This window comes from Cricetulus griseus, chromosome 2, assembly GCF_003668045.3.
Source record: "Cricetulus griseus strain 17A/GY chromosome 2, alternate assembly CriGri-PICRH-1.0, whole genome shotgun sequence".
Lineage (NCBI taxonomy): Eukaryota > Metazoa > Chordata > Mammalia > Rodentia > Cricetidae > Cricetulus > Cricetulus griseus.
The window spans coordinates 149,076,508-149,101,544 of NC_048595.1; the positions used below are offsets into that span (position 1 = coordinate 149,076,508).

The following is a 25,037-nucleotide window of genomic DNA, read 5'->3' on the forward strand; positions in this document are numbered from 1 at the left end:
TTCCCAGGTTAACCTTTGACCGCTGTGTGTTCACCATGGGAACTTGTGCAAGTCACTGTATTAGTCTCTGCTTTAGCTTAGCTATGGAGTGTGAGTAATAAAACAAGGCCATCTTTCATCTACAAGGCTATGTGAAGAAGGAACAGTAAAATGTGGGCTAGGCAACTAGAGGTGCCATATAGTATACACTAAACCATGGTGGCCATAATTTTATTACACAAAAAATTACAATGATTGACTGATGTCATTATAAATCTTGAAGTTAGTAAATGCTGTATCCAAAGATAATGTTTAACTCCAAAAATATCATTGATCACATTCTGTTACATAGAGTGGATCTTTAGAATACAGTAATTTATAAAATCCACCCAGCCGATAATATGCTCCATGAGACATAACTCTGCTTCTTAGCCCTTTTGTGCTCTATGGAGGCTTACTTCCAGGATAAAGAGTGAAGAACAGTAAAGCAACATGTTGGGTCTGTGAGTCAGTCAGTTCTCACTCTTAAGTCTTTCAGCAGATGACAGTTTGAATGACCAGAGCTTCAGTGTTGTGTGCTGATGGTAGCAAGAATGATGATTATCTGAAAGTTATGGATGTATGCCATATAAGTTTGCAAATGTTGATCCTATCATTACTAATTTCAAAATACTAAAGCAACTAATGTTGATTTCCCTCAGTTAGTCATATACAAATTTATTGAAAAAATATTAGGTGCTCTGTACCCATTAATTTTCACCTTAACTAGTAAGATAGATATATTCCATACCTTTGGAACATATTCTTTAGTTAAATATATCACAAGCAGTAAAGATGGCTCTTAGTGATAATCTGAAAGTCATTATGAAATTTATAAAGTAAAACCGTATTACAGTTTGCCAAGACTGTAGTTAAGATAAGGATTCCTTGTGCTTAGCCTACATCCATGCACAGTCCTGTGCTGCATAGTGGCCTTTGGGTCAGTGATGGAGAGCCTACAGGAGATAGTTCCATAGGCCATGCCATCTAATGAGGCCATAGTCTTCTCAGCTTATGTAAGTGTATCCCATGACATTTGTACAATGATAATATCACCTAAAGGCACGGTTTATCCATATCATTAAACAAAGCACAACTCTGCCATAGTCACAGTGATCATGTTTAATTATTTTTAAAATTATATATTTAAAACCAGTATTAAACTATTCACGGTGCTAAAAAACAATATTAGTACAGCAACACAAAGTGATAAACATTACATATCCTTTAGAATGAATACAGTCTATACCTTGTTTGCATAAATTGTCAAGGTTCTTCCCTAAAGGCCCTTTAAAGTACAGCATATAAATCTATTTTCACATCTTATACATATAATTTTATAGAAAAACACTCTTGATGGTGTATTATTTTAAGGGTCTGACATCTCACAGGAAGACTCTCTTAGTTCAAGGCTGAGTTTTCAAATAGGCTTTTTTCTTCCTCACTCACTCCTCTCACTTCCTCAATCCTGGCAACTCCCCACCTGCAGCCATCAATAGTACATCACCCAGTATTCATGGTTCCGTGCAGAGATCAAACAGAGCATCTGCCTGCTGGAATGTTTACACCGGCAGAGTATCCTCGATGACAGTGAAGAAGTCTTGTCAGGACCTCGCATCTCTCTTCACTACCAAGACGCCTTAGAAGAAACAGAGGTGTGTACTTTCTTACCTCACACATGCGCACTTCTGTGTGGTACAGGTGAGAGATGGAAACCTGTGCCTTCCAATCTCCACTGTACATAACATTTCTGTATGATGTCTTCCAGAGTGTGGCCATCATTTTCAGTGACAGACTTCATCAAGAAAAACTACCAAGTATTACATGTGCCCAGTGGGGAAGTTAAAAAAATATAATAATTAATGAATGAGAAAGGAACCAAAATAGTTAATCCTTTATCTCTGCATATTTTTCCTATAAATTCCAGCAGTGAGTTTTGCGCTAATATGAATCCATAATGTCAATATATAGAATGTGAGGTTCAACTGTTTGAATGAACTGCTAGTTCCAACATAAATATTCAATGGGAAACCAAACATCAGTTATTTACACCAGGGGGAAGGGTTTACATCTTAAATATGCATCTCTTTATCTTCAGTGGAGAATGGCAACTTGGTCAGCATTTGGAAGCTTCTGCCTGGCTGGCTCTTGGGAATGCTTATTCTTCTCCAGCCGGGGGTGGTGGCTCACACAGCTTGTACAGCCTAGAAAAGACACAAAGCAGTAGGACAATCACTTAGTACACCACCCTTACCAGAGTGTTTTTATTGGCAGAACAAATACATTAAATCATTTCTTGGCTCCATCAGCCATTACCACATTGACTGTTCTATGGAAAATAGCCTATGAATCAGCTTGATCCAAAGTTTTTGAGCTGTGATTTAGAAAATGCTTCCATCTTGTTGAGCACATTTAGAAGGCTGCTCATTAAACAATACTTTCCTTTTACCCTGATCCATAAAATTATTTCTTTGCTACTTCCTAATTATAATTTTGCTACTGTTATGAATTGTAATGTAAATATCTGATATGCAGTATATCTGATATGTGATCTCCAAAGGGGTCATGACTTATAGGTTGAGAACTAATGTTTTAAAAGCTGTGCTCTGCTTCAGGATGTCTGTTTCCTTTGTTGATAGTAAAATCTATGCCCTGAATGCCAGGAGGTGTTGTCATTATGATAGTTAGCACCTTGTCCACCACAGATATCTTACAGTGATGTGGTCTCTATCTCATGGGGATCTACAGGTTTTCTTATACTTTTTATAAATTTCCATCATTTTCACTATCCCTGTGGAGCAGAGGCTGGCTGTGGATTGCTGATGTGACAACTTCCTGAAGCCTCAATCTCAAGACACAGTTCATTACCTGGGCTTTTCTAAGGATCTATGACTGGCCATCCATAGCCGGCCATCAATCACCTGTTGGTAGGATCTATTTCTAGGTTCAAAGAATTTATGTTGCTTGTGGAGAAGCTGGGACATGCACCTGCACAGCCAGGCCTAGTTGTTTGAGACCATACTGCAGCAACACACAGCTCAGGAGAACATAATAATAATAGTTTTATACAAGTTGGCCAGAGTGACTAAGTACTAACTCTAGAACCGAAGCAAAAGGGAACAAAATGCTGCCAGATAATGCTAGTGGCCTCAAGGCCACATGCAAGTTCATCTAGAGCAGTGGATCTCAACCTTCCTAATGCTTCAACCCTTTAATACATTTCCTCATGTTGTGGTGATCCCGAACCATAAAATTATTTCATTGCTACTTTATAAATATAATTTTATTGATGTTATGAATTGTAATGTAAATATCTGATATGCAGTATATATGATGTGTGACCCCCAAAAGGGGTTGTGACCCATGGGTGGAGGACCACTGATCTAGAGCCTGAGTTAAGGTGCTTGAGTGTTGGACTATACCTGTTCTCCTTAAGAAGAATAGACTACAGTGTCCTACTTTGTACATTAGGCTAGTATCTCAAATGCAGAACCCAAATTTTGTGTGTATGTGTCTGTGTGTGTGCGCATGCACACGGGCACACTCTTGTTGTCAGGGGTGTGTATGGGTGCTAAGGATTGAACTGAGGGCTTTCATGTTTACTAAACGTGTGCTCCACAGCTAAGCTACACTCCAAGAATCAACACTTCAATGTTACAGCTCTTTGAAAGTGATTCAAATAGGTGTCGCCAAGGAAATTGACTCCTTTTGCACAGTAAGTTGAACACAGCTTAAAAACGTTGTTAGTCACTTTAGCAAACTATCAATTTCCTCTCCCTGAGACACATAAAACCATGCAAATTCTAAACCAGTGGAGAAAAATGAGGATGATTTAATACCAAGTTGTAAGTCTGGTTAATAAAATGAACTTTATCAGTCTGGAAACCAGAAGTTACTATCTTTGGAGGTTTGCCAAAAGTACTTCATGCCTGAAAGGTGGCTTATGCCCCAAGGTTATCCACACAGAGGAGGGGAATGTGGAAAAGCTTATTTTGTCCTTCCCAGAGAAAAGAACACATTAAATTGGGATGATGTAGTCTGAAGATTTTTCTGCAGCTGGAATACAAGATGCTGCTTCAAAATGCCTCCTGGGGCTAGGAAAGCAGAACAATCAGAAGGTTCTTTTCTTTCTCAATTTCTATCCTCCTGTTTCCATGGCAGTTCTGCCTAGTGAGTGATAAAGTCCAGAGACCTGAGAGCAGGTAGAACAGAGATGGGAGGGCTGGTGGAGGATGTCCTACCTACCACATTCCATTACCTTTCTCTGCATGTTTGTGGCCAGTATGACCATTGGTCATACTGGGCACAAGCAGAGAGATGAGTCTTGGAAACATCTGCCTTGCAAATGGGAGCAAAGGTTATTCCCTGTAGTCACCAAATGCAATAATAGCTCTGTCTACTGCAGAGCTGGGAAGCTTCAGCTTCTGTGAGGCTTCTTGGATGTGACTCAGGGTTATTTGAGTTCAGACACACTTGTAATGGAAACTATACAGCTCTGGGAATGTAGTTCAGGTGGATGAATTTTGGAAGCAAAATGTAATAGGTAAGGAGTTGGACGCTAGTGTGCTGCACCTTCTGCTTTGGGCAGCTAAGTTATTGGGTAGGGAGGGGTGGTGGTGGTGGTGCTTTTTGCTGGCCCAACATGTGAAGCTATTATCCTACACCTGGGCACTAGAGGCCCTGAGTGAGCAAAGGTTGTCCCAGCTCTACTTCCTTGTCTTCCTTGTCAGGTTTATATTTCTGCATCAGAGTCCCCAAACTTCATTGTCTATACCATGCCCTTTACCCACCTAAATGTGCTAACAGGGGCTACAGGGCAAATGGAAGAGGTTCCTTATTTGAAATATACTGTGTCTCAGCAATTCCCCCATCTGAAAGATGAGAAATTGGAATCTCAGACACACACACACACACACACACACACACACACACACACACAGAGAGAGAGAGAGAGAGAGAGAGAGAGAGAGAGAGAGAGAGAGAGAGAGAGGCACATGTACACATAGGGCTTTGGCTTTGTCTCTCTCCTGCTAGGCTAAAGCTCCTTGAACACACAGATTTCCTATCTGTTTTGATCTCTTTCTATCAAAGGATATTCCTGACATATTTCAGACATAAAGTGCTAAAGCAGAGTAATGATGTTCAGGAAACCCACGCACCAGGACCTATAACAAATCTATCTAAAAATGATTAAAATTCAGTACTCGATGATGCAACATAGTGATTCCATGAATCAGGAAGTTCACTCTTCCTGTGTGGTAACCATAGCTACTTCATCTTTTGTAAATTTCAAAACCACCCTCCACCCCGTTTGTCTTCAGCTTCTCAGAATCTCATCTTCCATCCTGTTCCTCTGTTTGCTAGTCACACTAAGGTCACCCATAGTAGCATTCTCTTCCTTCCCACCCACCAGGTAATAAAATTCACGTCTAAACTGACATGTGACTCACAGTACTGTAGCTCTGCCTCAACTACAGCCCTGTAGCCTGTAACAAAGGCATCTGCACCGGCTTGCTTCTACTTCTCCATCTCAGTGTGAACCAGCTGAGATCACCATCCTTGTCCAGTGCACACTCTTTCCCTTTGAACTCAATATCTCAAGAGCAGGAGCTGTTAACCACTTTTATTCAAGTCAACCTCTCATGGTCATTCATGAATGTTCTTTTTCACTAATTCCTCTCCTGTTCCCACCCAAAGGCTATGAATTAGGCTAGTAAGTGTTTGTCTTCTTATTTTTATTCTTCATACTAACATCATCTCCTTTCAAACCATCTTCAGCCCTACTGTCCTCTAATGGGCCATCCCAGTGTTGCCTAAGAAGATTCTAAGATTCAAAATTTCCAGACATGAAGGTGAGGAATGCCACTGTTCTTTCAAGTTAAAATGAAAAATCTTCCTTATTCCTGTAAGTACCTTCCTGTCTGGCTTCTGCCTACATCTCCGGCAACACTCTCCATTGCCAGTTAATCACTGAAGCTGAGGGATAATTCACTCTGCTTTCACCAGAAGCCCTGCCCTACCAGATAACAGAAAGTATATATAGTGTGTATGTTTGCTGAGTGAAAAACAACAATAATAAAGCAAGAAAGTGGATGTTAGGAATACTATGATAGAGGTCAGTTATGAGATTTGAACCAAATAAAATCTCAGGCAGAGATACCTCACTGGACCTCCAGGAATGAACTTTCTAGAAATATTTTGTCAGCTTTGCCAATGGGTAGTTTGGCCTTGAGAACCAAGTGTGTCCTCCAGCTAACTGTATTTGAGGAAATTGCTGGTTCTTGTCAGAAGGGGTCCTAGGGCACTGTGAGTCTCTGTATTCTCTGCATCTCCACAGACTTCTCACCTCCTCTTCTCCTCCCGCCCTCCTTCCCTCTCTCCCTCCCTCTCCTCTTTCCTGTCTCTTCCTTACTGAGAATCAAATCTTGGCCCTTGTGCATTCCAGCCAAACATGCTAGTACTCTACCACTGAGTTATGTCTCCAGTTACACATTTCATTTCTTTAAGTGGAAGCTCCTTCAGGGCCATAGGCACTTCTGTACTGGACTACTATCCTCCCTGGAGCAACAGTAACACATACTATATTCCCCAATAAATATCTGCAGAATGCATAAAACAGTAAATAAAAATTTGAAATGATTTTTATTTCTCTCTTAAGGTTGTTACCCTCTTGGGCAAGTGTCAGTTTTATAGCTGGTTCATTTTATTATGTTTCATCTCAAGTGTTTCAAGGATAATCCAATAGAGAAAAGGCTTGAGTTCATCAGTTTGTTTTCTTGTGTTCAGCCGGAGTATTAGTTTATTGATTGGGGAGCTGAAGTCTTATCCCAACCTCACTGTTTATTAGTGTTCAAAGGCTCTAGCTGAATTGGAATTTTAACACTTGAGTGGGTCTATTATACAAATATACCATGTCTGCTCATGGTGTTAGAGAGAATGCTCATGTGAAATGATTCCCTAGCAATAGAAAGCCTTAAGATTCTAATCTAATCAGCCATGAAGTATAACATTAACAAGACTAGAGGATTACATAGAATTGGGAATCAGCACTAAAAATAAATGCAGCTACAACATGATAGCCTCATCCATTTTTCAGAGGGAAAATATGTTTTCCCTTTTGAAAGTGCTCTTACCACCCAAGAAGTTTTTCAAAATGAAGTATAACTTCATAAAAGGCTGTAGTTGCCATCTTCTCTCTGATAATGGTGTTGGGAACAGAGACAAAGAATATCTTATCTGAGTTAGACCTAGAGATACCTACTTGTTGTTAAAATGCAAACATATAACAATGATCAAATGTAAGGGAAATTATTTAACAATGCTCTGCTTCAAGAGAGATGACTGCTCACCCTAATCATAGGAAATCAAATGGAAATCATTTTTCTATGATAATTTTCATTAAGGTAGAGTCCTTTCATATGATAATTACTAAATTGTGAATAGTTTATATAACCAATAAAAAGCTCATTGTTTCCTTCATTCATTCACATGGTCTTGAAATGAATTTAGATATTTAATGTCTTATGTTGTCACTGATAAAATGTCTTCTGAGAACTTCTATTTGGGCTGGACAGAGAAACCTCTAATAATTATAGCAGCATAACATAATGTGATACCCAGGATACCAGGAAGCTGACAAAAGGAGCATCTCAAGCAAAACTCAAAGCAGACATGACATCCAAACTGGGGTTTGTGAGTTAAATAGGAGTTTTGCAACCATGGCAGAGGGAAAGGCATGGCAATCACCGAGGGTCAATGGAAAGGGTAGAATGGCAGTTGGCACATACGAATTGCATTTTGAGTCATATTTGCATAGACTCTTTTTAAATTCAATTTCAAATTAAAATGTCTGTTTATTTCTGAGAGAATTCATTAGCCCCTTGTCAATCTTCACCACTGATTTCACCAGTTGAAATTTGTTCAATTAGTGTCAGTATGACACTGAGCATGAACTAGGCAGGTCCACAGCCAACACTGCCAGAGGCCAGCAAGCCCTCAGGTAAAGGAGAGATGGGGTACACTTACCTCGGAGCTGATTGAGGAGTCCGGTCTCTAACCCCCAAGTTCTTAGCTGTGTTCTGAACTCTTGCACCCTGTAAGTTAGGGAAATCATTTCTGTTCAATAATGTTTGAGTTAATTCCAAAGCACCCAAGTTGAGGCACTACTCCAATACATTTTAGCATCAGAGGACACTGATAAGTAATACAACAGAAACCACCATATGAACGTATAGTAAGAAATTACCAATACGGAGTCAGGTAGAAATATAAGGGTATTTAATAGGGAAAAGCCTTACTTACAGAGCGAACCAGCCAGCCGGTGGTAGTCTGTACAGCAAGAAGCAAAGAGAAACCGAAACCGAAAACGCAGTCCCCCTACTCACTCTGACCACGCCCTCACAAGCCCTCAGGTACTCTTGTAGCCAGCCCCTAAGAAGGCGTGGCTACAGCTTCCCCTACATGAATGTTTTCAAAATCAGTGCTTTTATGACTTAAATTATATGGTTCTAAATACTTTCTATTAATCCTGTAGCCTAGAATCATATAAAGGTGAGTTTAACAGACTCCCATTTCCCCCACATCTTACATCTTCATCTTCAGAAGCAATTAATAAGTTAAACTTTGAGAATAGGACATGACCAAGGCTATTAACATGATAGGCCCAAACACTTTCATAGAACAGGAGACATACCTGCATCTCCTCAGATGGACAGTTATTTTAAATGTAATATTGTTTTATAAAAAATCTTTTAAATATGCTAAAGAATTTTTATACAAGCCATATGAATGTGGAGTTATGAAAACTAAGAGTTTCATCTCAAAGTTGATGGTACAAAGACCATCTTGTTCAGCAATAAAAAGGACCCTGTGACCTGTCAGTTTCATGAATGAAGTTACAGCCACTGTTTAGTTCCTAATGCAAGCTAGTTACACTGAACCAGCTGTGACTGTTTGCTTCTGGGAACAGAGAAAGGAGTGTGGCCAAAACAAAACAAAACTCTGAAATGATCCAAGTAAGCACTGCACACCCAATACCACCCTAAATAAAGTTGAGAGAAATTTCAAAGGAATAAGACCTTGTCTCAAAAACCAAATAAACAACCACCACACCAAAATTCAATAACAAAGTAGTTCTAATACTTCAAAGCCTAATACAGATGAAAAATGTTTAACCACTGTGTCTTCCAGGGTCAGTTTAAATGGCCAAAGCTTCCCCTTCATAGGGAGAAAGAGGAAGATGGTGAGGGATGTCCTTCTGTATGTATGTTTCTTCTATTGACTGGTGAATAAAACATTGGCCAGTAGCCAGGCAGGAAGTATAGGCAGGGATACCAGAATTCTGAAGAGAAAAGGCAGAGAGAAACCGATGAGGAGATGCCATGTAGCTACTGGGAGGATAGGATACCAGGCATTCTCCAGACCAATAAGGCCATGTATAAATTCACAGATTAATAGTTATGGGTTAATAATTAAGAGAGAGCTAGCCAGAAAGAAGCCTAAGCCAACTGCCAAACAGTTAATAATTAATATAACCCTCAGTGTGTTTATTTGTGACAAAAAAAGCTGTGGGACCAAGTGGGACAGAAACCTCCATCTAAAGGAAGAGCCACATCGGGTGCTGAATAGACTTGCATTCTAATCACTTAGAGAGCATGAGGGAGGGGTGGGTACCAGCCACCTATTTCTCACCATCTGACACTACCCAGTGCCTAAAGAAAGCTGCTCACTGAAGCAGTGCAGGCTGGTCTGCTGGATATCAAACTACCAGCCTGACTCCCAAACAGGCTCTGCAATCTTTCTCAGGGCAGAGATAATCAAGTCTTCAGTTCTCTCTGCCCTGTAGCATAGACTGTGTCTTCCAGCTCTCTCTGCCCTATAGGGTAATCAGCTTGGATCTGAGGGACCAGCATTAGAGGAAAAAAGCTACCTATTCTCAACCCAGTTATAAAACAAAAAAGAGGATGAAAAAGTGATAAAAAATGTACAGTTTAGAATCTGCCTGACTTTCCAGTCATTCTGATTTGATTTTACATATCAAATATCAATACTATATGTGGATATCAGGCTTGTAATTAACTTTGTGGCAGTGAAGTTGATATGTAAAATCAACATCTCTTTATCTCTATTTTTTATGTCCATATTCGTTTTAATGATTAAAGATATTACAGAGGACTGGGGTTACTCAGACCTACAGGTAAGAATTCACAGGGAATCAACTCAGAATAAACTCTTTAGTTGAATGTTTGAGAGAGGCTCACTCCAGCTCCTTCTGTTTGTAAGGTTTAATTGTAAGAGAGCTTTGACAAAGTTCCCCATGTATGTTTTCAAGAGTAACACAGGAAAAGCAAAGAAGACTTCGTCCACCCCTTTGTTCTTGTTTCTACCCTAAATCCCACCTCTCATGTGAGAACTCACAAGCTTACTTTGAGTTTTTTGTTTGTTTGCTTGTTTGTTTGTTTGTTTGTTTCAGAACTTGTGCATCTACTTCTCCAAGTCCTTCCTAAACCACATGGCAGTTTGCAACTGTGTTTGTCACTTGTCATCTGGAAAACAATGTCACATTCTTCTTCTGATGGATCTAAATTTTACTTAACTAATTCCTGTGTGACCTTTTAAGTTGCACTCAGTCAACTTCTACCGCTGGATTCCAAAAGCAAAAGTTGCAAGGCATATGTGCTTACTGGGCCTGCAATCCACATTGCAAATGCTAGCCCCTTGTTGGCTTCTCCAGTCTATTTCTTCATTGACTGGATTGACATTCCATAGTGAAATCTTGGAAACAATACCCAGGGGGGTTGACAATGCTTATGTTTGCCTGAGTAAAGTTTTAATGAATAAAGTGATTATAATTACAAAAGCATATCTAATGAAGTCACTGTTGATGAACAACTCAACACAAGTCAGCTTTTGCTGCAGCAGGCCAAAGGACTGTAACAGAAAATACGTAAAATTGATGACTTTCATTTTTCTTATCTTATGTCTTTTGTACTAGCTCAATTCTATTTTGTAATCAGAACAATGGAAACCAGTGCATTAAACAAAAAAAGGAATTTAAAACCAAGTTACCTTGGTTCTTTAATTACTATTGGGTTACAGTTTAAAATTCATACTATTTAAAAGGGGACACAAAAGGTACAGTCTCCGGTAATGGAAAGATAGTTAAAAGGGTCATATTCAGCCCAAATGGAAATTGTGAGCTTAGCACTGTATCCCCAGGGATGGAAGGCTTTGGGAAATTGCAGAAACTGGCAAGGCCCTCAAATCCTCCTCCTCCTCCTCCTCCTCCTCCTCCTCCTCCTTCTTCCTCCTTCTTCTTTCCTTCTTCTTCTTCTTCTTCTTCTTCTTCTTCTTCTTCTTCTTCTTCTTCTTCTTCCTCCTCCTCCTCCTCCTCCCTCCTCCTCCTCCTCCTCCTCCTCCTCCTTCTCCTCTGTCCCTTCCTAATCTACTTCCCAGGATCATTAAATTGCCTACAACTTCCAGAAGTGCCATACATCCTTTAATTTGTTACTGCTAAAAGGCCAGTCTACTCTTGTTTTGTATGACCATTTCCCTTTTGCTTCTTGGTCACACAGCACAGAGATCCTTTTCCCCAGTACTATTTTCTCATTGGACATGCTTCCCATCCATGGCTTACCCAGAGTCCCATGCATAGAAAAGTATCCATCATGCACAGTCACTCATAAGACACCCAATGAATGAACAAAGACAAACAAGGTCTTGGAAAAGGAGACAGGGACTTACCTGCTTTCTCATCACATCGGTGGCCTGCATAATGTATCGAGGAGGCAGCCCATGGCTTCTGGCTAGAATGATGGCCTGCTCCAGTGTCACACTCAGGGTGCACCTGTGGGCCAAGGTAATATACGTCACAGTCACAACCACTGAACCATTCCTAGAACAACTGGAGCTATCAATGTCATCAGAAACCAGCCAACCTCAAAGCTGCTCAGAATCCAATATTGACTCCTCTACATGGAATTCCTGTTTAAAAAGAGGCCACAGAGGCACATATATTACTGGCGATATATGTTAAAGAATTTAAGTTTAAAATAAACCTATTATGAACTGTGTATAAAAGAACTTACAAGAGTGAATTGGATAACCATATTATTAACAAATTTTATGATATTTTTATTAATAATGCATAAAATATAGAAGAAGTAGTTTTACATTTATCTACTTCTATATATTGGCAGTTAGCAGATTTTGAGTTTGGTTTCTAGAGACACAGTCTCATGACTTAGCACATAGTGACTTCAAACTCATGACTGCCCCATCTTAGCCTCTTCAGGGATGGGATCACGTGGCTGGGAATTTTTATATCTGTCCAGAACTTTCCTCCACTAAGGACAGTAAGAAACATCAAGTAACAATGCAGGTGCTCATATATGGAGAAGTCGGACTCATCCTGAGTTATGAGACTGTCACAGAATTCCAATACATTTGGTAGATTTTATGATATGAACAAAACCCTGCCAAGGTGGGGCTATAAGATTACACATCACTCTAAGGAGGAGTAGGCCGAGCTGCTGTGCCTAATAAACAACTTGAGAAGTTACCTCCTCATAACCACTGCTGAGAATTCCTCTGGAATGCTCACATGCCAATGGTGTGAAGTTACATGATTAGCTTCCAGGTGGACACAATGTTCACAAGTATTTAGTGTCTAAGTCAATCCAAACTGTTTCATGCACTGTTGGACATGTGCCAGTAGGCTAACAAAGGACAAACATTGTGTCTGATGCTTCATGTAAAAAGAAAATCAATATCATTTAATTGCCTGCTTCCTCAACAGACCTTTTTTGTCCTCAGTAAGGTATCCTCTGTTCCAATTTTAAATCTGTTGACCCTAACAATTTAATCAATAATGCTCATTACACTGGCTGAATGAAGCTCAAGAAGTATAAAATTTCATTTTCTAATCCTGAGACATACCTGTACTTTCCTGATAAAGCATGGCTTGCCTCTTCTCTTGCCTTCAAACACAGACACAGCAAGGGGTTTCTGTTATCAACCTTCTGAATCATTTTACACTGACTTATGCCTCATTTTACAAACTGTACATAGCAACACAGCAGGAAATTGCCCTCCAGAGACTTGAAAAGATTTTAGTTCAACTGGGCCATCAATGTAGCCAATAATATACAGTCAAACAGGGGGTACTCAAGTGTTCCTTATCTCTTTTGTCTGTTTCTCCTTCCCTTCCTCACCACACCCCCCATTTTGCAAGATAGAGTCTCATTTAACACTGGCTGTCTTAGTGCTACCCACTATGTAGCCCAGGCTGGTCTAGAACTCACATCAATCCTCTTGCTTATCCTCCTAAGTGCTGGGATCAAAGACATGAGATATCACATCTGCCTAAGCAGCCCCTGTTTAGAATAACATCTACCATTTCACTTAAAGAAAAATTGACCTTCAGATGGGTATGTATGTTTCCTTTCCCCAGCCAATCAAAAAGAACGCTGTTTATATTTTAATGAAGTCATAGTATTAACTAAAATTTAAAAGGACATTTTTCTTTCAAAGAAACCACCATGCAAACATTGGGAATACTGCCTGCTTGCAATTCAGGCTGCCAGGCTCATCAGGGCTCATATTTCCAGGCTTCCTACAAGAAGCATATGCAGGAGAGCCGAGCATCTAGCTCCCAGCTCTGTGGGTGACAGGTCATTATTTGCCTCATCACTCTTTCTCTTCTCTCAGCTCTTTCAATCGAATGTCAGGTGGTAAAATCCAGAAGTTTATTTCTTGCATCTGAAAGACTCTGACCCCTAAAAGTGGCATGTGGCTTTCCCCTAGTGAATAAAGGCATAAGTACCCACTGTCGGGTTTTACAAGACACCATTTGATTTTACAAGTGCTTTGATTAGTAGGAGGGCTGAGCCTCAAACCTCAGATAAGCAAAAGAAAGGGCATCTGAGAGGCCAGGAGCTGAGAAAATCCTACTGAGTAAGCAGGAAGTTGCTTGCCTGACTACACTATCTCCCTTCTAGAGTAATTTCTGCTTCAAATAATGAACAAATTTTAAAACATCTATACTTTTGCATCATCTTAGAAAAATATGGGCCTTCAAATTTGTAGCTCCTTCTAGTTGCAATTAAAAAAAGAAAGAAAGAAAACAAACAAACAAACAAAAAAACTTAACTAGGCTTACTTTTTTTCCTTTGGGTGACATGAAAGTAATTTAACGTTTCTATTGTATGATATAAATGTGCAACTTGAAAGAAAATTACCAATATCAGAGGGTATGTGTGAATATTCCATAAAAGGCAGATAAGTAGAGTAAAGAAAGCTCCTGTACAACCTCAGTAATAAGATATTTCAGATTCAGATGCTGCCTTGCACCTGTGAGAATATATACCTGGTGTGGTGGTGAGTCACAGGGGAATTGCTAGTTCTCCCCAGAACAAAAAACAGGATAATGCATCCGTGCTTATGACTAACTCATTGCCAGACATCTCACACTGAAACTAGAACCAACTTATTCCTATTTCATATACACTTGGAATGATAAACTACAGCTCATGGGTCCGATTGACTTTGAAGGATAGTTTGTTCTGGGAGTGTTTGTGTAAGGTGCGAGACAGCATGTTTGCACATTCATGTGAAGGCTAAAAGTAAATCTTAATTGTTGATTCTCAAGAGCCTTGGTTTGTTGTTGGTTTTTTTGTTTTGTTTTGTTTTGTTTTGTTTTGTTTTGTTTTGTTTTTCCAAATCAGTTCTCTTTCTGGGACATGGAGATCACTTAGGGTATGGTAACTGGCTGGCACCATGAATGACCCACCTGTCTCTACTTCCTACAACAGCCAGAGTGTTCTGTGTGTTCTGGGGGTTGAACTTGAGTCCTCATGCTCACACAACAGTACCTTTACCCACTGAGCATCTTCTCAGTACCTAACACAGAAGAGTTACTTTCATGCATCCATTCTGGGCCACTTTCACACGTCCACTTTGCACCACGTGCCATTAGTGGCCAGCAGAACCAAATTTGGTTCCAAGTTCAAAAATTTCACTTTTGGGACTGCTTGCTTGAAATGAAACTTTTAAGTTAAGAAAGTCAAATTCATGAAGTAAAATGTGTTAACTGCAAAAGGTTCCAACTGTTGTTTTCTTCTCTTCCCAACTTCTTCATTCATAATGTATATTCTTGTGTAGACTTATAATCACTGCTGCTTATTTCTGGAACTGAGCTAGCAGAAGCTGAGTTAGGATGCATTCAGGATAGCTTGACTGAGATTATTTATATGATTCATAGTTGCTTCCACATGGAGTTAGGGTATTTCAGTGTTCTGGTACAGAAATGGTTTCCAGAGCATTCTTCCCTGCTTGCACATTGCACAAAGTCATCCCCTGTTGAAAAGCAGGTGCAGGAGCAGAGGCTGGGGTGCATTGCCCCCATATCCTACTCCTTTTGGCTGGAAGTGTGTGTAGTCCAAGGAAGCAAGCTGGAAATGAACAAAGCTAGAAGCTATCTGTGAGATAACTTTCAAAATGACATGCCTCAGTCCGTGTGTTAAGATTTTCATAAAGTTTTAGATTAACAGCCAAAAAGTGAACAATCCATTAGCAATAATACATTTTTGCTACTGAAATGCTTTCCTGAGCTCTCAGTAACTCAAATTAGATCAGTCATGCTAGAAGCTAGAACCAATTTTCTATTCTCTTCATAGAAAAATTATATCACAAAATTATCAGAATTTGCTAGGCAGTCAAAGGCAGTGCCATAAAGATTGTGGGACAAAAGGACAGAACTGGGTCACACAATAATATCATATTCCAAATTTTGTAAGGCTTAAACTATAGGCTTATATTTATTAGCATTTGCCACTGTGACTTGTTCTTGTTGTGACATTTGATAAATATTAACTTTCATTTCCTTTTTGTCTACTTATTTATCTTAAAGAAGGCACTTAACCACTTTAGACCCTAACATCTCCACCGTTCTAGCAAGAACAGTCTTCTACCTCTCACTGTGACCACATGATAAGATGACATGCTGGGCCTTCGACTTAGTCTCACTGATGAGGAAAAGCTTAGATTCTCAAAATTGCTTATATGTAAAATGCTGTATTTCATCCCTGGACTAACTCCTATCTACTACATCCTAAGTTCAGGTTTTTAGACATTCAGTCTTCCACAGAGCAGCTTTTACAATATACCTTCTATTTAAGATGCTTTATGATACTCCTATAATAAATTAGGCCTTCAAATAACAGCCTCAGGGCCTTCTGCATATTTGGTCATTTACAATAATCACAGACAAAGAATCAGCTTAAATTCTAATTACATCTTTAAACCTTCCAAGGTCTATTGACTCATTTAATGTTGATTTAAATTGTAGTGCACAAATCTCTCAGGGGCAGATCTTTTCAACTAAATACTGGGGGAGATGTTGCACCTCCTCTGGACCACAAGGATGATGCAGGAGTCAGAATAAGATTAATGTGAGAAGCAGTGTGAGTGCTGGTTGCTGTACCTGGTTTTTGTTTGTTTGTTTGTTTGTTTTTGTTTTGTTTTGTTTTGCTGTCAGCTTACACAGGGGCAGAGGTGATTTTTGCTTAGAGTTAACCATTTTTGTGCTGTCTCTTATGGCCAGTATTAAAAACTTTTGGTGTCTGTGAGTGTATATGAGAGAGAGAGAGAGAGAGAGAGAGAGAGAGAGAGAGAGAGAGAGAGAGTTGATTGATTCAGATCCTGGCTATAACTCAACACAACAAATTTAACACATGAAGACTAGATTGATGATAAATATCTCTAGATTTTAGCCACAGTTTATCATAAAATAGTATCATGCATATGTTCATCTAAAATATTTTTTAGTAAGCAAACACAGAAAATGCAACTCTTAAGAAGAGGTTCTTTGAATTTATTCTCCCACATTAGAAAAATCATGAGTGACATTGAAGGCTAGTTCAAAACCTTTCTGTGTCACGTTACTCAGATCTAAAATCTATGCTTAAAACATCGATCATCACTGAGATTATAGATGAGAATTGATGATTCTAAGGTAACTTGAACAATGTTTTTTTAATTAATTTAATTATAAAATTACATCACTTGGATAAATATGATCTCATTAAATGCTGTTTAGATGATTATTGATGTAAAAAAATTGGAGTATTTGGTAAATAGACATCTGAACTCTACATGTTTGTGACAGAACCTTCTGAGTTTAAGAGGAGGTGTTGAACAACAGTCTTGATTGTGAACATGGTTGCTTGGAGATGTGACCGCCCCTAACAAACACCCTGTGTAAACTGGCTAAGCCTGATGCTCACATGTACTCACTTGCTTAATTTGAGGTAGTTGAATACAAAAGAATATCATCATGTTAATTTGAAATCCATGAGCTTTGCCTGGAGGTAGACATCTATGTCATGATCACAGACTGAGTTTCTTTTTACTATCCTTCTCAGCTCTGGTGCTGACTTCACTCCTGGAGACAAGGGAAAGAAAATTCCCCAGGGGTGCAGCACCTTACACAGTCTGAAAAGGACACCCCGGAGAAACTGTTATTTTGATAAAAGCTCTTCACATAAATATGTCTTATATGGCTTTTGATTTATATTTAGAATCTTACAGATTTAGAACTTAGAAAATAAAATCACCCCCCCCCATTTGGTTATTTCTCCTTTAATGAAAAGCTGGGTAACTTTATTCGAGTGTATATTGGGAATACATTATGAGGAAGCTAAATGCCTGGGTTCTTGTTGCAGCTTTCTTAAGCAGCGGTAACCTTAAATTGTGAAAAAGAATGGCCAACTCCTATTTCAATCCGGAGAGAATGATGGGGTGCAATGCACTAGAACATGAACTGCTCTAGGAGACACACAGGTTCTACTTAAAACAGATGTGAGACATTGCTGATCACCTGATTTCACACACTCCAGAACATCACATGTACTTCTGACCCATTAGTTTTAATGATATTTAAAGTAAAGATCTGGTTAGCAAGGTGCAAGTGCCTGTGTTTACTTCTGAATCTCCTCCTGAATGATTATTAGTACGATCATATTTCTTCTGACTCTAAAAAAAAGAAATCCATGAAACACATATGGTAGAGATTCACCAACTGATTGAGAAAGAAGAAAAAGGAGGCACGAGAATTAATTTATTAAAGACATGAGGTATAAGGACTTTTAACATGTGATCCAAATCCTGCCATTTTCATAAGCCCACCCTGGAGTGAATGCTACAACTTCCCAAAAGTGATTGTCTAATAATTATGATGACTTCTTATAGTTGCATTAAAAGTGGTGTATTATTATGATTCCCACATTATTGAGTTTACCGTGTCCATTTGCAGGAGGTAAATGCATGTTTGTGCAATGGATTACTGCATCTACTAAGGAACATTGCTTCCTATTCATTTCCTGTTTTTAACTAACTCTCAAACTCCCCCTCTCTAGCTGTACTGTTAATGCTATCTCTCTTTTACAGTGGTACCACCTCACCCTGATCCTCCTGCTTGGCCTCTTTTCATTGGTTTCTTCCACTGAAAGGGTGGTCTTCTTACAGTGCAAATAAAAATGCAATTACTGGAATGGTTTAGGTTTTTGGATCTTCAGATGAGGTATAATGTCTTCACAATACTGTCTTGCTTCCTGCTAACTGCTACATGCCTCAACTGTACCACCTACATTCTCTGTGGTCACTAGGTCCCTAGTTTGTACAAACTGCCCCTCATATGTTCTCAGTGGGATCTGGGTTAAGTCACATTCTATATCCTATTTATCTGGAGAATGTACATTTAAGAATACAGACACGGAGTAGGATTCTGGCTTTGCTGATAGTTCTGTGACCTTGAACAAGTTATTTAATCTCTTTAAATTCTATCTTTTCCACAGAATTTTTTGGGAGGGATTGCATAAAGTAACCCACTACTTATAATAGGGCATATAGTAAATAGTATAGTCTCAATAATTATCAAGTTTCATTAATGTGACCACTGCACCGTCACCAGTACACTACACTGGTATTTGTGTTGACTACAGGCTTTCTAGATCATAGTCTGCTTCCTGGTACTCAGAGAGCATTCAGTACACACTTTTTAATGTATGAATATACTCCTAAAATATTCATTTCGTTTAGAGTTGGGATCTGGCATCTCTTTTTAAGAAGGGTCCACTCATTAAATCTATTCAGAAATATGACTCATGCATTAAAAGAACAATAGATATTGGCAAAATCAATAACTAGTTCACTTGTAGCATGTGCATGAAAAACTTGGCTTAATTTCTTTTTCTCCGGATCCAAACTCTGTTCCCCCTACATCTATCTGCTTGTTAACATTTCTGGGTGAATTTTATTTCTACTTGGGACATAAATATTAAAGTATATTGAGTAATTAGTTTTACATTAATATTCCTGGGAAAGTTTGCCTTGAATAAATCTCATGGGCTAAAATACAGCTGCCACAGAAAGCTGTGACCTCTACTTACTCAGTTTTGAGTCACTTCACTTAAAAACCTTACCCTTTGGCTATTCTTCTCCCATCCCAATATAAACTACTGCAGTTCAGCTTCCCAGGGTGGCTCCCTTGTTAAGACTAAGTGCAGAGAAGGTGGGACTCCCAGTCTCCCTCAGAGCTACACAGTACAGTTCTACAAAGAGCCTTTTATATTATCAATGGGGGAACAAAGGTTAACACCTGCCTCTATGCATACCCTAAACTTTTGTCTTTATTCTAACAGTTGTTCTTTCTAGGAATGAAAACTTCCTCTGCTTGAATTCCAGGGGGAACTCTTTTGTTGTTTTGAGTGACTTTCTCTGAGGCATCAAGGGAGGTTCTAAAAATAAGCACTAACAAGGTATGGCATTTTGTGTTCTCTGTTTCTTAGGATACCACCCCCTATTTGCCTATGATGAACCCTTGCTGTGTTTCTGATAGTCCCTGCAGATTCTCTCTATTTTGGTAGGTTGACACAGTAATTTTATGCAGCTGTGTTATGTGGGTTTTGGGTACAGCTCAGTGTACAGTGCTTGGCCAGCACGAATGAGGACCTGGGTCTATTTCCAGGACCCTAAAAAAATGAAAAAACAATAAAACAAGCAAGCAAACAAAAAAACAGCCAGATGCGTTTCATATTACTCTGCAATGAAGAGATGGATGGATTTACTATCAAAACCACAGGTCCCTTTGGAGCCTCCAGATTGACTACAGTTACTAGGTCCTCTGCCAGTTCGGTGGTATTCATGTACGCTGTTCACTTAGTGTTCACACTCCCACTGTAACAAAGAAGTCATGACTGCCGCCTCATCCATGAGGCTCTAAGAGATCAGGTCACACAATCATTTACTTACTTTAATAGCACGTTAGGAACAAGATCCAACTATTTTCCTATTCAAAACCCAAGACTCTTTTTGCTACATGAAATTCATATCACATAGCGAATGCCTTTAGAGAATTTGAGCTCCCACCATCCATAACTCAACATCCACAATCTCAGGCTTGGCATTTGTATTTTATTTGCACTGTTTTGGGAGAGATGAATCCAGGAAGCTCAGATTGCTTCTGGATGGATGTAGACCTTGTCGTACTAAATTTGTGCCCGTGATTAGAAGGGAACAAGTTCTGAAGCACACTCAGGGTGTAGTGACTATAAGGCAATCAAAGAGTGAGAAGAAACTGGTGATATGTTCCTTTCCACCAGGGAATTGTACTGTGCTGTATGAAATGCACTGTTTTGTGCAAAGCACACCATTCCTGCATGGCTCATGCTCATTTTTAGCCTCTAATTGTATTAAACTGTGGCGCACAGAACATTGCTTTGCAAAGTCTCCTGACAAGCAGAGCCAAGCACCTGATTAAAGAAAGCAATTTGTTTTTGTTGTGGGGCTCTTTCTTTTTTTTTTTTTTCTCCTTCCTTTCATTACCTTACACTGGGGGATATTGTACATCTGGGGGCAGAAGCAGTTATGTTAAACACAGATCAATCCCCAAGTGGCTGTTGTGGTTGTCTTCAGTCAGAACCTCTGCAAAATTAATATGGAAGGACCAGATGCTGACCTACTGATCTTTCTCACCCCAGTCGCCCCTGGAAGTGCTTCCGTGACAGATGAAAAGCTTGATAAAATTGCCACAAGTTAATGGGGATTTTGGAAAGCCAGTACCTATGTAACAGAATCCCTTTTCTTAATGAAGCACACAGAACATTTTTGTGTGTGTGTGTGGTAAAAAAAAAGTCCAAAACGAACTCAAATTGGGGCAATGCTTTTTTCCAAGCCTGCCTCTGGGTATCTACCGGGATTTTCAACATTACCACTTGGCCTTTGTCAAACAGACAGCCCTGGTGAAATCTTCTGGTGATGTCTAGATTTGATCATCAGAGAGCTGAAAGGTTAATGGATGAGCAAAGACAGGGCAGGCAGAGTGCAGCCCTTGGAAAACAAAGAAGCAGGTGTAGAAGTGATGAGCACCAGCTCGGAAGAGACCCTGACAGCAGAGCTAAATTGAATGCTCCACTCCTATTCTACCCATCTTAGGACCAAAAAAGCAATGGAGTTTAAGGGGGCATGTTTCCAACATTGTACACAGAATTAACCATGAAATTCTCATTAAATATAATGACACCTTCTATTACAACTTCCAGCTAGGCAACGTGAAATTCTCTGTGTCATCTTCCTGTTTTGTTTCAGCTTTGTGTGTTTTTTCGAGACAGGGTTTCTGTATAGCCCTGGCTGTCTCACTCTGTAGACCAGGATGGCCTTGAACTCAGAGATCCTGCTGCCTCTGCCTCCTGAGTTCTGGGATCAAAGGTGTGGGCCACTGCTGCCACTGGGTTGCTACACTGTATACTTCTGGGCCTGGGTTCTCTCACCTATGCATTTTATCTGTTTGCCTTGAGGGTTTGACTGAATACACTGCTATCTATCTTAGGTACCACTGCAGTTCTTCAGTACCACTGTCTGGTCCTGTGTTCTTTGATTTGCCATCTCACTTCTGTCCTCATTCTCCATAGGTTTCCTGATGCCATCAATATGTAAGGCAGCATCCAGCTATGGCTCTTTAACATTGAACTGCAGTTGATTTCTCCCTAAGTCCATCTAAGTTACTGATTACACCTTGGTCACTGTGTATCCACACATTCTAGTTGGCTTCTGCAGTGTTTGTGCCTCAGGTGTCCAATGGGTGTATGCAGGTGGGAAAGGTGGGATACCAGGAGTTATCAGCAAGCTTCTGTAACTACAGGTGACCTGTCTTCTTGCCTCAGCTCCTACAGGGGACAGGCAATTATTCTTTTCTTACCAGTTCTTCTCCTGGATTATCTCTGTCTTGTTCCTAACAGAAAATGTTTTAACCCAGACCAAAATATAACTCTATGGAGCCTCCTCTTTCTCTCTTTTCTAACCAGTTTCATCTCTGTTTTACAATAGCTAGTGTGCAGTGCACCTTATCTGGTATTTTCAGTCTTGTTACCTGTGACAGTACCACAGGATACAGAAAATCAGCACGTAACAAGTTAATTCAGCATCTCCTGCACAATCCCCTAAAAATGTATGTCTCTCTTCATGAGGGAGGTCCTGACTCTGTATCCTTCCAAAGTGGTCAGAGGCAGTCATCAGCTCCCCACTGTGGTGGCTGATTTGGGATGTCAGCCTGACTGAATTACACATGCCAGCAATCTAGAAAAGCTGCATTTACTTTGAGTCATTGCATTCATTTTTCATAGTGCACAGGACCTAGCTCTCTTTACTGAAATACCCAGGTGCTTTGGCCTTTGACTGACATGGTTGGGCTGCTCCAGCTGTGGCTGTGAGGATTCTGGAGACAATGGCATTTGTGGCTGTAGTTGAGGAGATTTAACTAGCTAGCTGCAGTTCCAAAATATCAAGAAGGCAAAAACCTGCTTTCTCCTGAGAGGTGAGATGCCTCTCAACAGCCTTGGTATGTCAGAACTGCAGGCTCTCCCATCTTTAGACTCCAGAACTCATGTGCAAATGCTGGACATAAAATACTTTAACAATGAAAAGCAGTTATGTGAATCACTCACTTTACATATACTATATTTAAGGCCTGTTTGGCCAATATCACAACTAGACCCTTGCAATAAGATGTAACTCTCAGAACCCCTGTGTTGTATTAAACTTTGTTATCATCGAATTTTAAGAAAACAACAGACATCTCAAAATAAAATAAAATAAAGTCATGCATTAATTGATCAAGATTTGTACCAAGTAAAGGCTGTCTTGGTGCTAAGACAATGGCATCACTTGCAGATGTGAACGAGTTTATAAGGAAAGCAACTGCTTCCTTTATTCTTTACTTTTTATGAAAGACTGAAACTACTATCATGTTTGGAACATCTAATTTCCTCTATTACTTTTAGAGAATACATACACCAGTGCTATTTGTCTGGTTACCAGATCAGCAGAAATTTCTGGGCTTCTTTGCTTATTGGAAAATTCTGTAATATTTAAATTACTTTTTAGGGTGAGAACTCATGAGACAAATTAACACCTGAGTTATGAAAAGGCAGCACTACCAATCTTTTTAGCAGTATACTGCCTTTTAGAGCCTCTTTATGGAAGGATGTAGATTAGAGAATTGTGAAGCTTCTTCTCCCTAGGAGTGAATGTTTCATTTGGCCATCTTTTAGTGATTTAAAATTCAAACATCTTCCTAAATCTTGTTATTATAAATATTTTCTGCACAAGATATAAATGGATACAATTAAAACTTTTATTTGCTGATGGAGGTACTTATTATTTTTTGTCCCACACATAGACTCTCACCCCCACATGGAAACCCCCAGAGTAGACTGTGTACTGTGACATAATTTTATATCTTTATGAATTAGAACAGATAAAGTTCTGCTGCCTGCCTCTTGAGACCCTATGATGACCTAAGTCAGGTTACCTTGAATGTTCTATTTTCATAAGTGTCTACATTACCTAATCTGAGCCTATTTGTCAACTTGTCCTTTGATGTCATGTTAATGACAAAATAAAATATACTAAGAAAGAGTCCTTCACAAGTTCAAAGTGGCTCTTGAAAATGTAAGTTGGTGTTACTTGGGAAAGACTTTTGTAACTGCTTATCACCATACTGTTTATCTTTGAAATGAAAATTACTCCATTGGTGGCATTGCTAATACTGGTTTTCTTTGGAGTTGCTTGTATATTTCACCTTCTGGATTTTATTTCCATAACAAATGCTGTAGTCATAGCTCCGGTCCTATACCATGATTATATATTTGGGCTTCTGTTGGTGGGTGTAGGGCAGGGGATGACCCTGGGACCTCAAGCAACTCTTGAAATGTCAAATAGGGAAATACATCTCAACTTCCTAATAAGCTACTAATAAATGTATTTTGAAAATGGATCATTTTAAAATTGATTCTTAAAACTGTGTGTGTGTGTGTGTGTGTGTGTGTGTGTGTGTGTGTGTGTGTATTCTACAACTAATAATAAAAATAGCTAGATGCTGATTATGTGTAAAGAAAGAGGTTCATCAGTATTGTGTGTTTTAACAACGTAAACCAGCTGGCCCTAGCACGCATTGTGCTCTCCTCACACCTGTGGGCAGTTCTTCAGATGATGCAGCTGAAGGTGGAAGCAGGGAATCCTCAAGCCTCAGGCTTAGCTGACAACTTCCACTGATGAAAGTCCAGGTGTGTTAGCTAAAAATGGAGGGCCTGATTCTTGAATCTCACCAGAAATCATGAAGGCAAAAGTAGTTTCTTTATACAAAAGAATTTGATCGGACACAAACCAGGCTAGTCAAATCCTTAGCCCTGTACTGAAATCACTTACCATTTGCTGGCACAGCCACACCAAGACTCTGCTATCATGGATCACTCACCACCAAAAATCGAATGAAAAAGAATGCAAAGACAAGCCCCTAAAGAGTTACACGATGATCCCAGATGCCTTGCCTTCACTAGAATATTTTAAAACATGTATCCTGTGCCCTTTCAGGAAGATGTCTACTCATGGGTCCCCACTGTCTGATGAAGCAGATAGTAACATAGTGGAAGAGAAAGGTATCCTTGTAGACTCAGTAAGAGACATGT

General features: G+C 39.5%; 1 protein-coding gene across 1 annotated transcript in view; it reads right to left on the reverse strand.

Annotated features, from left to right (window-relative positions):
* Positions 1-323: 323 nt before the first annotated feature.
* Positions 324-25,037, reverse strand: part of Prex2 (phosphatidylinositol-3,4,5-trisphosphate dependent Rac exchange factor 2) — a 275,997-nt gene continuing 251,283 nt past the window's right edge. The window contains exons 38-40 of the mRNA XM_027398845.2: positions 11,761-11,863; positions 8,044-8,111; positions 324-2,222 (exon numbers count right to left, since the gene is read on the reverse strand). Of these exons, the coding sequence (XP_027254646.1) occupies positions 2,177-2,222; positions 8,044-8,111; positions 11,761-11,863 (217 nt within the window). The 3' untranslated portion in view covers positions 324-2,176. The remainder of the gene's footprint in view (positions 2,223-8,043; positions 8,112-11,760; positions 11,864-25,037) is intronic.